This window comes from Protopterus annectens, chromosome 7.part0, assembly GCF_019279795.1.
Source record: "Protopterus annectens isolate FY-2018-M chromosome 7.part0, PAN1.0, whole genome shotgun sequence".
Classification (NCBI taxonomy): domain Eukaryota; kingdom Metazoa; phylum Chordata; order Ceratodontiformes; family Protopteridae; genus Protopterus; species Protopterus annectens.
The window spans coordinates 1,746,042,256-1,746,054,637 of NC_056739.1; the positions used below are offsets into that span (position 1 = coordinate 1,746,042,256).

At 40.5% G+C, this 12,382-nt stretch overlaps 1 protein-coding gene across 1 annotated transcript in view; it reads right to left on the reverse strand.

Annotated features, from left to right (window-relative positions):
• The window catches only part of SEMA4B (semaphorin 4B), a 1,355,182-nt gene that overhangs the window by 543,317 nt on the left and 799,483 nt on the right, over window positions 1-12,382 (reverse strand). Inside the window, exon 4 of the mRNA XM_044078286.1 lies at window positions 2,854-3,271. Within this exon, the coding sequence (XP_043934221.1) occupies window positions 2,854-2,968 (115 nt within the window). The 5' untranslated portion in view covers window positions 2,969-3,271. The remainder of the gene's footprint in view (window positions 1-2,853; window positions 3,272-12,382) is intronic.

Consider the following 12,382-nt stretch of genomic DNA (forward strand, 5'->3'; position numbering starts at 1 on the left):
AGTTCACTGCACATCTACATTCAGGAAACAGATGACTCACTGATCTGCCACACACACACACACACGCACGCACGCGCGCGCGTGCGCACGCACGCACACACGCACACACACACACACACACCTGTGCTAAAAGTGAAGTGATAAACAGCCACTTCGGAATGAGGGTACCACTGAATCCCAATCACTTTCTACAGCATACTGCTAAATGGCATTCGACTGCTGTGAAATTTCACATGTGGGATTTAAATGTACGGCTTTTCTTACACACTGCTTAGTAACTAAGAAAAGCCTCATATTAGATAAAGCTGCAATACTCGTTTCTTAACATTTCATTTCCTTATGTACAGTGTACTTCTGATGAGTACCACAATCTCAACAAAGTTATATGGTCAAAAGTGCAAAAGGACTGCTATCCATAGAAAGCACACAGTGAGTAAATATTATACACACAACCTAAAGAAACTTTGACTAAAGGCACTGTATAAAGAGCAAGAATAACATGCTAAGTGCATTGAACTCCACTTAGCTTTTTCTGCCAACATACTAAATTCTTTATAACTTCTGAAGTGCCCAGACAAGAAGACATAGACAGTTATAAAATGTGCTTTGCTATTACTGTTTCGCTATTTTCATATTTAGTAAAAACAAGAATTGGGGTGGGGGGGCAGTCATACTTTTTTCTGGCTTATATTACTAATTTGGTGACCCTCAGGGGTCATGTGCCTTCATTTCAGTACCTCTATATTACTCTCCATAGTACTGCATTCTACCTTTACTCCTAGACTAACCTGCATGCTTCTGACGTCTAAAAGTATCTTTAGCCTTGAAATGCCAGAAATTAAAAAAAAAATGAAAACTTCCAAGCAGCAACACTCTTTAACAACAATGTTATAGCGTACTACTTATACAGTGGCACAAACTTTGCAAAATTATCAAAAACAAGGCAATGACTACTGCCATAACAAACATTTCTCATTGTCTCATTTCAACAAATACCACATATGCTGATGCAGAAATGACCCTGCTTACTATGCCAGAAAAGTTATTTTTACTCAGTCATTCCTTCTAGGAGTTCTTATTACTAGAACAGAGGCTATCTAGATATATATTTAGATACCTCATGTCACTCCTGTTAAAATAAAGAAAAAATGTCGTCCACTTCATTATAATAAATACAATACAGCAGTGACCAATCACAAAGAGAGCGCTTCCACAACTTAGCGATGCTATGCCAAGAACAGTAGCTTGTCATCAAAATCTGTTACATAAAATAAAGTATATTACTTAAATGAAGATCTCTGCTGGCATAATTATCTTCACTACAGTGCCATTCTTTTATTATTTTGCTTTTTTTGGGCATCTTTATCACAGAAAAAAATGCAGATGACATTTTAACACAGAAATAAGAATAACACAATGTCTTGAAGATAAGACTTCAAGCAGCTCATTATAGCATGCAGACTTCTGTTATACAAAGTAAACAGCTGTGTTGACATAGCAATCTCCAGTTGTTATATTTGTATATAGCATGCTACAGCAGATTTGCTTGCATTAAAGGAAGAATAATTACACCCAAGTTGAGAACAAATACCTGGTCTAACTGCATGCTGTACTACTGTTTCAGAGTTAGTTTAGATTCTAAGACATCTTATTTAGAGAAGTAATTGTATGCTTTCAGATATTTTATGTCCCTCTCTGGTTGGTAGCCAACATAAAAGCATGTCTAATACCCACAACATTCTGCATAGTTATCCACAGTCGGTAAGCATCCCAGCAGGTAGCTGCAAAGTCAGCAGTACTTCTGTCACAATGTGGTAATTTGCAGATTAGCAAATTTAACAGTTGTAGATCAACAAATGCAACAGTCTGTTGCACAGAGATTCTACGATGCTTCTGGGGAGCCCTACCAGTGGAGTGAGTCACTAGTGACCCCTGAAACTATCTAAGTGAATAAAGTTGTGGTGTTATGATGCATAAACAACTGAAACAAAAGTATTTAAAGACTAATGTTCCAAAGCCTAGTGACTTTTGAGTAGGCTCACTTATAAGGAAGGGTTCCAAGCTATTGCAGAGACCAAGATCACTTCCTAGTGTTTATCACTTTGTGAGCCATCCTGACAGATCGGCTGCAAGAAAGGTATACTTTTCGGTTTGCAGTGCATTGTGACGTGCTGCAAAGAAACAATCAGCAACAGCACTGCAGAACTTTACGACACATCATTTTTCTCCAGATTTTGTGTGTGTGTGTGTGTGTGTGTGTGTGTGTGTGTGTGTGTGTGTGTGTGTGTGTGTGTGTGTGTGTGTGTGTGTGTGTGGCAGTGGCACTACCTACTGCACAGCTTGAAATCCACTATCTGGTCATCCTGACAAAACTACTTGCTTCAGATTTGCCACCATAAAGAAATGTGCCACTAAGAAATACACTACAAAGAATTACATTTTGCTGTACTGTAACTACAAAATGTAGACAATGGTTTAAATGTCAGTCACTCCAACATGTCTGTGAGTCAGCTTTTCCTTTTAAGCATTAACTTTGACAGCTGTCACAAGTACAGTATTTTCTATAGTGTAAACACAAATTTTCCAACCAGTCATACTTTCTTTACATGACATATGTATTACCTTAATGTGGGTTTTAGCTTTGGCCCTTGCAGTCTATGGACCCAAACAAGATAAAGGCTATACTTTTATACAGCTAGTGTTCTTGTTCGTTATGTTTTCACAGTAAAATAAAATGAAAGGGCAAGAACTTAGTGTCAACTGCCACTGTTGGTTGCCACACAGCTGCAAAATGAGCCAGACCGTAGCCACTCAAACTGAAAGAGGTAATATAAGAAATGAATCTTCACTTACTGTGCTGAAAGGTGAGACGTGGAATGACATCACCCTTTGCTGTTATAGCTCCCTGCATAAGCCAGGTAGCATAAAAAGTACAGGACCATAGGAATCTCAAACTCATTAACTCCATGGCTCAGCACGTTTCCTTGCCTGTATGATTTTTACTCCAAAAGACTGTAGTGTTTGTCAACGTTCTTCCTCCAAAAGGCTGCAGTGTTTCTCAATGTTCTAACTTCATGTTAGTGTAAAGTTTTCTTCTTTTGTAATCCTGAAGTCAGGCAAAAGTTAATTCTATCCATGAGCTACAGCTGCTGTTGAAAGAGCTCCAAGATGCGTTTGCAAAACATTACACTAATCCAACTGTCAGTGAAACCAGTCTGCACAAGTCTGACTAGATCGTTGCAGGTTCCCCGGGCTCTGAAGATGTACACACCTATTGGAAAGAGAGAGAGAGAGAGAGAGTGTGTGTAAATAAGGGCAGAGTTTAGTTTAAAAAAAAAAAAAAAAAAAAAAAAGAGTCCTTTACTTGTCAGTTCTGTTTCTGTTTTACAGGCAGGAGTTGCTCCTCCCTCAATGTGTCCCACCATCATTACATGAGCTCTGCACACCACCTAGCACACAAATCCTGAAGTACAGGGCTGTTGTTAAGTGCACTTTACTAAGCAGGTAAAAGTCTGTCTGCTGCCGATATTCTACACTTATTTTCTCCCAGTGACCCTCAGGAAAGGAAAGAACAACCGTCACCAACTAGAATTGCAATGCACTTCAGTATAGAGTCATACAAGGCACACTACAACTTCAGTAAGCTCAGATATACAGCATTTTGGTACTTTTCCTTTGACTGAATTCAGGTAAGATGACAGGGAGAAACAATGGAAATAGCGTTGCTCATCGGTATCTTCACACGCTACAGGTTACAGAATTTCCCTATGCAGCAGTCCTGAACCCAGGCCATCTACACGAGATTATAAAAGGTTTACTTACAGAAAGTGCTACTTCTCAAATCTGTGGACTCAGGCTGGTACTGTGTGCGCAGGGTGTTTACATAACTACAAGCACAAACTGCCTTACTAGATAACTGTTGGAGGTAAATTAGAAAAATCACAAATGTCAACATTTCTGGCTAAAATACCACACAAATAATAATGTTTATAATTCCATCCTGTCATCTATAACCAGAAGCTCTGCTTAACATGGAAATGTTAATAACTTCCCAGAACTGTTTATGCTGCCCTGCAGTTTCACAGTTCAGGCATATTATTAGCTATACTACTTTATGAATATGTCAGTCTTGTTTTAAACCCTCATTTCATGAGCATCTTAATTGAAACATATACAAATTAACATCCTCTTCATGACTGCTTTTCCACTGCAAACCAGTAGTGTTGGAAATACTATTATCATAGTTTCTAAATTCAACACTAATACACCCACTAGACTTTTTCTGCAAAAGCACTTTTGAGAGAAAGACAATATTTTTGTTTATTTTATTATGTTAATTTTTTCCCTGAGGTTAAGTGAAGGAACTAGTACATTATACAAGTGGTTATTCAATTGTACCACAAATAAGACACTCAAGTATAACACACTTTCTTTTCTGTGTATGTATATGGTTTGTCACTGCATATCACACAACCTAACTGCCTACTTTGGGTGATACAGAAAAGCCATGCTGAAAGTATTACTTAAAAACAGTAGTTACTAACATATACATATGCATAGACATGCTGATGCAAAACCAAGATTTGTGAACACACCTAGCTAAAATGCTTCAATCCATACAGTTTGAGCAGTACTAGACAACATCTCTCCAACCTGGCATGCTTTTTCTTAAGTATGTTATACAGATCCACCTTAGGTTGAACACAATAGTTACATGTTTCATAAAACCTAGCTACAAATTTAAATACTTATGTTATTCAGAAATACAGAACTGTGGTAAATTCCTTACCACTTCTTGTTTTCATTTCTCGGTTACATTTGTTAATCATATAAGAACTGTTAAGCATAAGTGCTTCTGTTTAGGAATGTCTTACTCCAGTAAAATAGCATAAAAGACAAGAAGTGATTAAGGGAATCAAACCCATGACTATGAGATGGAGAACAGCAGCTCATATCCACAAATGACTGCTCCACACTACCAGATTAGCAACATTACACATCCTATAAGCAGCTGGCAAAGAAATACAGCACTTTCAAAATGCATCTGAAACGTTACCAATGAAAATGTATAGCAACACCTTATTACCTTACTTCCCCAACCAACTAACCAGTATTGCTAGAATCTGTGGTAAACAAATATGAAATGCAATATGCATACACAGATATGAAACATAATATGAAGGAAGAAAAATCAAACAATTTTAGTTTTACAACCTAGCTCTCATGACTAGTTTTGGATATAACTGTATAGCAAAACATAGGTTTAAAAGCATAATCTGCTTTAACGAAATTAAAATCAGCATGTGAAACTGGATCACGTTATGGAATATGTTGTTAGCTAGATTGTAAAATGTGGGTGCTGCTTCTATTTTAGTTGATCAGCAGCCAAGTACCCACACTTTACAATGTGTTCCTTTCAACTTTAATTTTTTGTTCCATTGCCAGTATATTCAAATGCATAGCCAACATTTCAACATTTGTCTGTGCTGAATGACAATATCATGTTTTCAACCTTTGCACACATAATATCAGTAAGATTTATGTTTTAAGCTCATATCATTTATCTTTGGCTTGTGGGTCCCTCCAGCAAAACATACTGGTACAACTGACAGAAATGAACATAGAGAAGTTCACTGAAGCAATAATCCTTGAATCTTACTTTGACAAGCATTTTGACCTGAAATAACTTTACTCAATCAGCCATTTGTCATTCATTTACTCAAAAGAATTAAAGGAACAAACTGAACTCAGGTAAACAAAATGTTACTCTTTATTTTCTGAAGGGATTGTGCCTTTCTACCTTATGAATGTTTTACAACAAAACAGCCTTTTATAGGTTCATAGGTAAGTTATAGGCTAGCTGCCCTTGATGGCCATTTTATGCTTAGCTAGTTTCCCTTTTTGTGCTCAAAATAACATATCCCATTTGATTATAGATTAGCCTTACTCATCACATAGACAATACATATATATTGCCCCTAACGAGGATAACTGGGATCATATCACAGACAATTTGAGGGGACCCATGCATGGGATAAAGCATTTAGGAGATACATCTGTCCATTAGTAGTAGAGAGGGCAGTCCTGGGGTAAATTTTTCATTTCCCATCTATAAAACTAAGCTGCAAGTGAAAATAGACAGGAATGAAAGTACAGTTGTGTAAAATCTTACCATAACAGTAGATGTCCTTCCCTTCACTGTTGCAGTATTCATTACACTAGGGACCCCCTTCCAAGGGTAGCTTGAAGTCTGGCCAGTATAGCAAAGCCTTAGGTTGTAATAGGAACATTGCACATCACACATATGCTCACCGCTCATGGCGTAGGGCATAATGGTGATGCACGGATGTACCTTCCTCAGAACTGATAAGCCCCAGGAGGAACAAAAGTCCAAGGGATACAAAAAGCAATATGTGCATCCAGAAGGAAAAAGAAAAAAAGGGGGCAGGAGGGAGTGAATACTGCAACAGTGAAGGAGAGGACATCTACATTTATGGTAAGATTCTAGACTACTCTATTTATTCCCTTAGTCCCCTCTGTTGCAATATTCATTATGCTAGGGAGAGTACAAAAGCTCAAGAGGAAACTTGGCAGGAGGAAGGTCCAGCACAGCCCTGGCAAATTTGGCTCTAGCCCTGGAAACCATATCCAACTTACAATGTGTGGTAAAAGTATGCACAGAAGTCCAAGTGGCTACCTCCAGGATGGATTTGGTATCCAATCCTTTAAAAAACATCAGAAGAAGCCGTAGCCCTGGTAAAATGAACCTTAACAGAAGAAGAGAGGGTTTTCCCATGAAAAGAGTAACAAAAGGAAGTAGTCTTTGAGATCCAGGAAGAAATAGTTTGCATAGAAACAGCCAAACATAAAGACCTAGGATGAAAAGAAACAAAAAGTTGCTCAGATTTATAAATGGCTTTAGTTTTATCTAAATAATATCTGAGTTGTCTATGCAAATCCATGGTGTGAAGAACCTTTTCACTAGCAGACTACAGAGAAGGAAAAAAAAAGGGCAAATCAATAGACTGATTAAGAGACAACTCATTAACCACCATGGGCATAAAAGAAAGAATAGTATGAAGAGACACTCCATCCTTATGAAAACTAAAAAAGCGGTACGCCATAAGGGCCTCAGATGCCCTTCTAGCTGAAGTAAGGGCCAAAAGGACAGTCTTCCAAGTACAATCCTGTAGGGGAAGCTGAAGCTGCAGGCTCCAAAGGAACCTGAGTCAACTTTTCAAGGACAAAACTAAGGTCGCAGGAAAGAGGAATAGACTTCCTGGGAGGAGTAATATGAAGGATGCCTTTAAGAAGTTATTTGACCTAAACTCTAGAAGCCAATGGACGAGTCAAATGCAGATAAGCACAAATAGCTGAAAGGTAGGCTTTAACTGAAGAGTGTCAACTCAACATTGAGCAATTCACACAATTAAGAGAGAACCAAAGGAACTTCCACAGAAAGTGAATCCAGGTTACAAGCAAGACACCAAACAGAAAATTTCTTCCATTTGGATCATAGGAAGTTACTAGGCTAATGGCACTAAATTCTTTACAAGCCTAGCCAAGTTCTGCCCTTGTTTCCATGATCAGCACTTATTGCTCCTGTCCAAGAGAGACACAGGTGGAATCCCCAGAATGAATTTACGGTTAACCATCCAGTCGTCCAGATTTCACTTGAAGATGGTCAAAGAGGTGCTCTGCTTGACATGAATCTGACTGTACCACAGGTGTGGTAACCTCTGGGAGACAAACTTGTCCTACCAGCAGGTTCTATTAATGTTGCATACCAGGTTAAGGTCTTTAGAGCAAGCAACCTATGAGCCAATGGACTAACAGATATGCAGTATTTCCAATAAAGCAGTGTCAGAGATTGCCTTATAAGCAAGCCAGAGATTGCCTCTGAGTAGTCTGCATGAAGCCGAGTAAAGTATCACTGATTTCAGCCGATCCACATAGGACAGATGCTGAATACCTTGAATTCTCCTTGTGAGGAACTTTTGTGGTCTCTCCAATTGCTGCAGGTGCCTGGAAAGGTACATACTAAAAGGGTCGTTGTACTCAATTATTGGACTGATGAGGAAGGCATACAGGGAGGTTATAACTTCCTTTTTTCTGGAGGCAGTGCCCTTACTTATGAGATGAGCAATATAGAATGCCTTTCTTATCACTGTGGAGACATGGTAATCAAAGGTAAGGTTGCTGTCAACCTGTGTAACTAGGTATCTCATCACTGAGAGCATGCTTAGGATGTTTCTATTAATGTGGTAGTTAGCAAGGAACATCACTGTTACCGAAAGGGAAGATAATACATTTTTTGCATTGAGTTTAATGCGTGACTTTGGCACCAATCATTTGTTTGCGTAAGACCCTCTTGTGGGATGTTGACATCATTTAGGGAGTTTATGACCATTCCCATTTTGCAGTCATTAGCATACTTTGTCAGCCACAAACCTTTAGTTTTTGCTTGTACTTCAGAGAAATAGATTCTGAACAGTAGAGATCCCAGGACTGATCCCTGTGGATCACCACTGGTTACAGGTCAGCTGTTGGAGGTGAATTCCCATATTTTGACCATATGGGTTCTATTGGTGAACCAGTTAGCGACCCACCTGATGATATAGGGGATGATACTTAGCTGGGTGAGTTTGTCAATAATGTCTCTGTGAGGAATAGTATCAAAACACCTTGGCTAGGTCCAGGTAGGCTGTATGTACAGTTTTCCCCTCTTCCAGGGCTGTCTCGAAGAAGTCCACCAGGTTTAACTGCTATGATCACCCTTTGACAAATCCAAACTGAGTAGGTTGAAATGTTTGGAGATTACCTATATCTTTGTTGATAAGGTCCATGATGATTCTCTGCATGGCCTTGCAGATAAGGCTAGTCAGGCTAATAGGTCTATAGTTCCCGGGGTCAGTGGAGGAACCAATGGTGTCCATTTCCCACTCAGCTGGGATGAAGCTGATGCTTAGACTATCACTGCAAAGAGTATCCAATGGTGTTGCTAATTCTTGTTGGTGCCCATGTAGGATGCAGCTTGGGATGTTATCAGGTCCCATAGATGCTGTGTTTTTGGCCTTAGAGAGGGCATTTATGAACTGCTCTCTAGAGATACAAAGTGGGGGATAGGTGGAAGGAATATCATGGGGTATGTGTGGTGGGGCCAGAGCAGTGAAGTTTTCACAGAATCTGTCAGATAACATGTTTGCTATGTCCACAGGCTCAGTGTATGTGGTATCATTAACTATTAGTTCAGTGCAAATATGTGTCTTACCTTTTAGGCTGCAGATGTAACTAAAGAATGCCTTATGGTTGTCCTTAGTTGAAGATGCTAATTTGGATTCATAATTTGCTTTGAAGGACTTTAAAAGAAGTCTTGTTTGCTTGTTTAAGTTGAGGAGGGAGTGATTCCAGTTTAGGGCACACTCCCTCTTACTTTTGGACAACAATTTCTTCCTCTTATTGTAAAGCCTGTTAATAGCAGTTGTCCATCAGGCAGGTTTGGACTTCTGTGAAAAGCTTATTTTGTTCCCATCAGGTATAGCTGCATCAATGCAGTTATACAGGTGGACAAATAAGATTTCCTGCTAGTGGGTTTCGTGGCTTCCTGCAGAACCTGAAGTACCTCTTCAGAAAAAAGGTGCCTAAAATGGATCAAAACCCTATCACCCATAATGTCAGTTGAAGAGTGGACAAGTGGGGATGGATGAGAGTCCTCTTGTCTTCTTTAAGTAGGTCCACCCTGTGAGGCTACTTGTGATGATTAACCTTGGCTAAGTGCAGAAGAAGAGGCAACCAATGCTGCCTCAGCAAAAAGGGGGTCACCAACAAGATTTTGGGAGCGTCTTGTTCTATTTTGAACAAGACCCTCAGAATGAGAGGAAGGGGAGGAAAGGCAGAAAGAAACATCTCCTTCCAGGCGACAGAGATGCCATCCACCTGTCAAGCTAGAAGACATGGGACTCTGTTGCAAAAGAGAAGTTGTCTGTTGAGAGGGGAGGCAAAAGATCTACCTGAGGAATACCCCACTGGTGAACAATGTCCTGAAACACATCTCTGTGAAGCATCCATTCATGAGTCTGTGTTATGGACCTGCTCAGACAGTCTGACCACAGTGTTCTGTTCTGAAACAATATAAACAGCCTGTTCTGTTCTGAAACAATATAAACAGCCTGAAGTGTCATCTGATATTGGACAGCCAGATCCCAAACCTGAAAAGCTAGTCTGCACAAAAGGTAAGACCATGTCCCCCCTTGCTTGTTGCTGTACCACATCACTGTGGTATTGTATGCAAAGATTTTGAGGGGCCCTTAAAGGAAGAGAGAATGGAAGGCCTGAAGGGCCAGAAGAAGAGCCCTCATCTCTTTGATGTTTATATGGTCCTTCTGATGAAGTGACCAAAGGCCCTGAGCCTTTAGATGGCCAAAATAACCTCTCCATCCCATGTCTGAAGCATCATAAAACAGTTCCTGAGAGGAGACTGAAGGCTGAAAAGGACACCCTGGGTTGAGAGACAGTTGATGAATTCACCACTGAATCTCTAGTTTGATCTATGGAAGAAGATGAAATAGGAAGCAAAACCCTAATGGGGCACTTATCTGAAATGGCTTGGTAACCGGTAGATGAAGGTACATTCAGACTGACAATCAAAGATGAGGTTCAGAATGCCGGCAAAGAAGTTCAGAGGAAGATACATCCATATGTCACCTTTATACCCTGCTCCTTGAATGAGGAACATATGTGTGATGTATAATGTCCCTACTACAACCTAAGGCTTTGGTATACTGGCCACATGTCAGGCTACCCTTGGCAGGGGATCCACAGTATAGGGAACAACATAGGGATCAACAGTGAAGGGAAGGACATCTTTGTTTTACGTGGATGGGAAATCTGTTTCACAGCAGCAGTATCTGCTGTGACATATACTTATAGGTTCATAGGTTCATAGGTTCATACTAGGCTATCTGCCCTGGGGCATTTATAAGCCTAGCCCAATTGTGTTTGGCTTACGCCACCCCTTGATTTGAGTATACTGTGCCCTATTTAAAGTTTAGTTTACTGTGCCTCTGTCTAATAGTGACACGGAAGTAATCCCCGGGACAAACCTACGATCCCCCATCCACTCATCAAGATTCTTCTTGAAGAGAGTCAGTGAGGTGCTCTGCCTAACATGAATTGGAATTCTATTCCAGAGGGAAGGGAGCCTCTGCGTTATGAATCTGTCCCTCCAGCATGTTCTATTTTTTTCTGTGCTGAGGTTCAAGTCCCACGAGCGCGTGGCTCTAAGGGATTTTGATTTACTGAGGTGGAGCATGCCCATTAATTCTGGGTTGGACATAGCTTTATATGTCAGGCATAGATCGCCTCGAAGTAGGCGGTATGCAACTAAGTAGAGCTGGAGATTTTTTAACCGAGTAGCATATGGCATCTGTTTGCATCCCTTGATCCTCCTGGTGAGGTACTTTTGGGGTCTTTCTAATTGCTGCAGGTGTCGGGTAAGGTACATCCCAAAGGGGACATTGTATTCTATGATGGGCCTGATGAGGGATGAATAAAGGGGCACGATTACCTCTCTTGATCTAGATGTGAATCCTTTCATGATGAGGTGGGCTATGTAGAAGGTCTTTCTAACCACTTTGGCAATGTGGTTGTCAAAGGAGAGATTGCTATCAACTTAGGTCCCCAGATCCCTAATTACTTTCTCTGTACTTAATGGGTTACCACCTATGTGGTAATTTGTGGGAACATTGTTTTTGCCAAAGGGTATGACTGTACACTTTTTGGCATTTAGCTTTAGACCATGTCTCTGGCACCAGTTATCCATCTCTGCGAGACCTTTTTGAAGGATGTTTGTGTCAGCTGGAGAGTCGATTATGGCGCCCAGTTTGCAGTCATCTGCGAACTTGGTGAGCCATAGTCCTCCCACGTTGGCCTGTACCTCAGAAAAGTAAATACCGAACAAGAGAGGTCCCAGGACAGAACCTTGTGGGACGCCATTTGTGACCGGTTTTGAGTCTGACATGGCTCCAGCAACTCTGACTCTGTGGGTTCTGTCTTTGAGCCAATTTGCTACCCATCTTGTGACATAGGGGTTTATATTTAGGCTGGATAGCTTATCTATGATGCCCAAGTGGGGTATTGTGTCAAATGCCTTTGCGAGGTCCAGATAGGCTGTGTGGACCACCTTCCCTTCATCTATGGCCTTGGTGACTGTTTTCGAACAGGTTCAAAAGGCAGGATCTGCCCTTGACGAAGCCAAATTGGGTAGGATCTAGTGTCTGTAGGTCCCCAATGTCTTTGTTTATGAGTTCCATGATGATCCTCTCCATAGCCTTGCAGACTAGGCTAGTCAGGCTTATGGGGCGATAGTTTCCAGGGTCCGCAG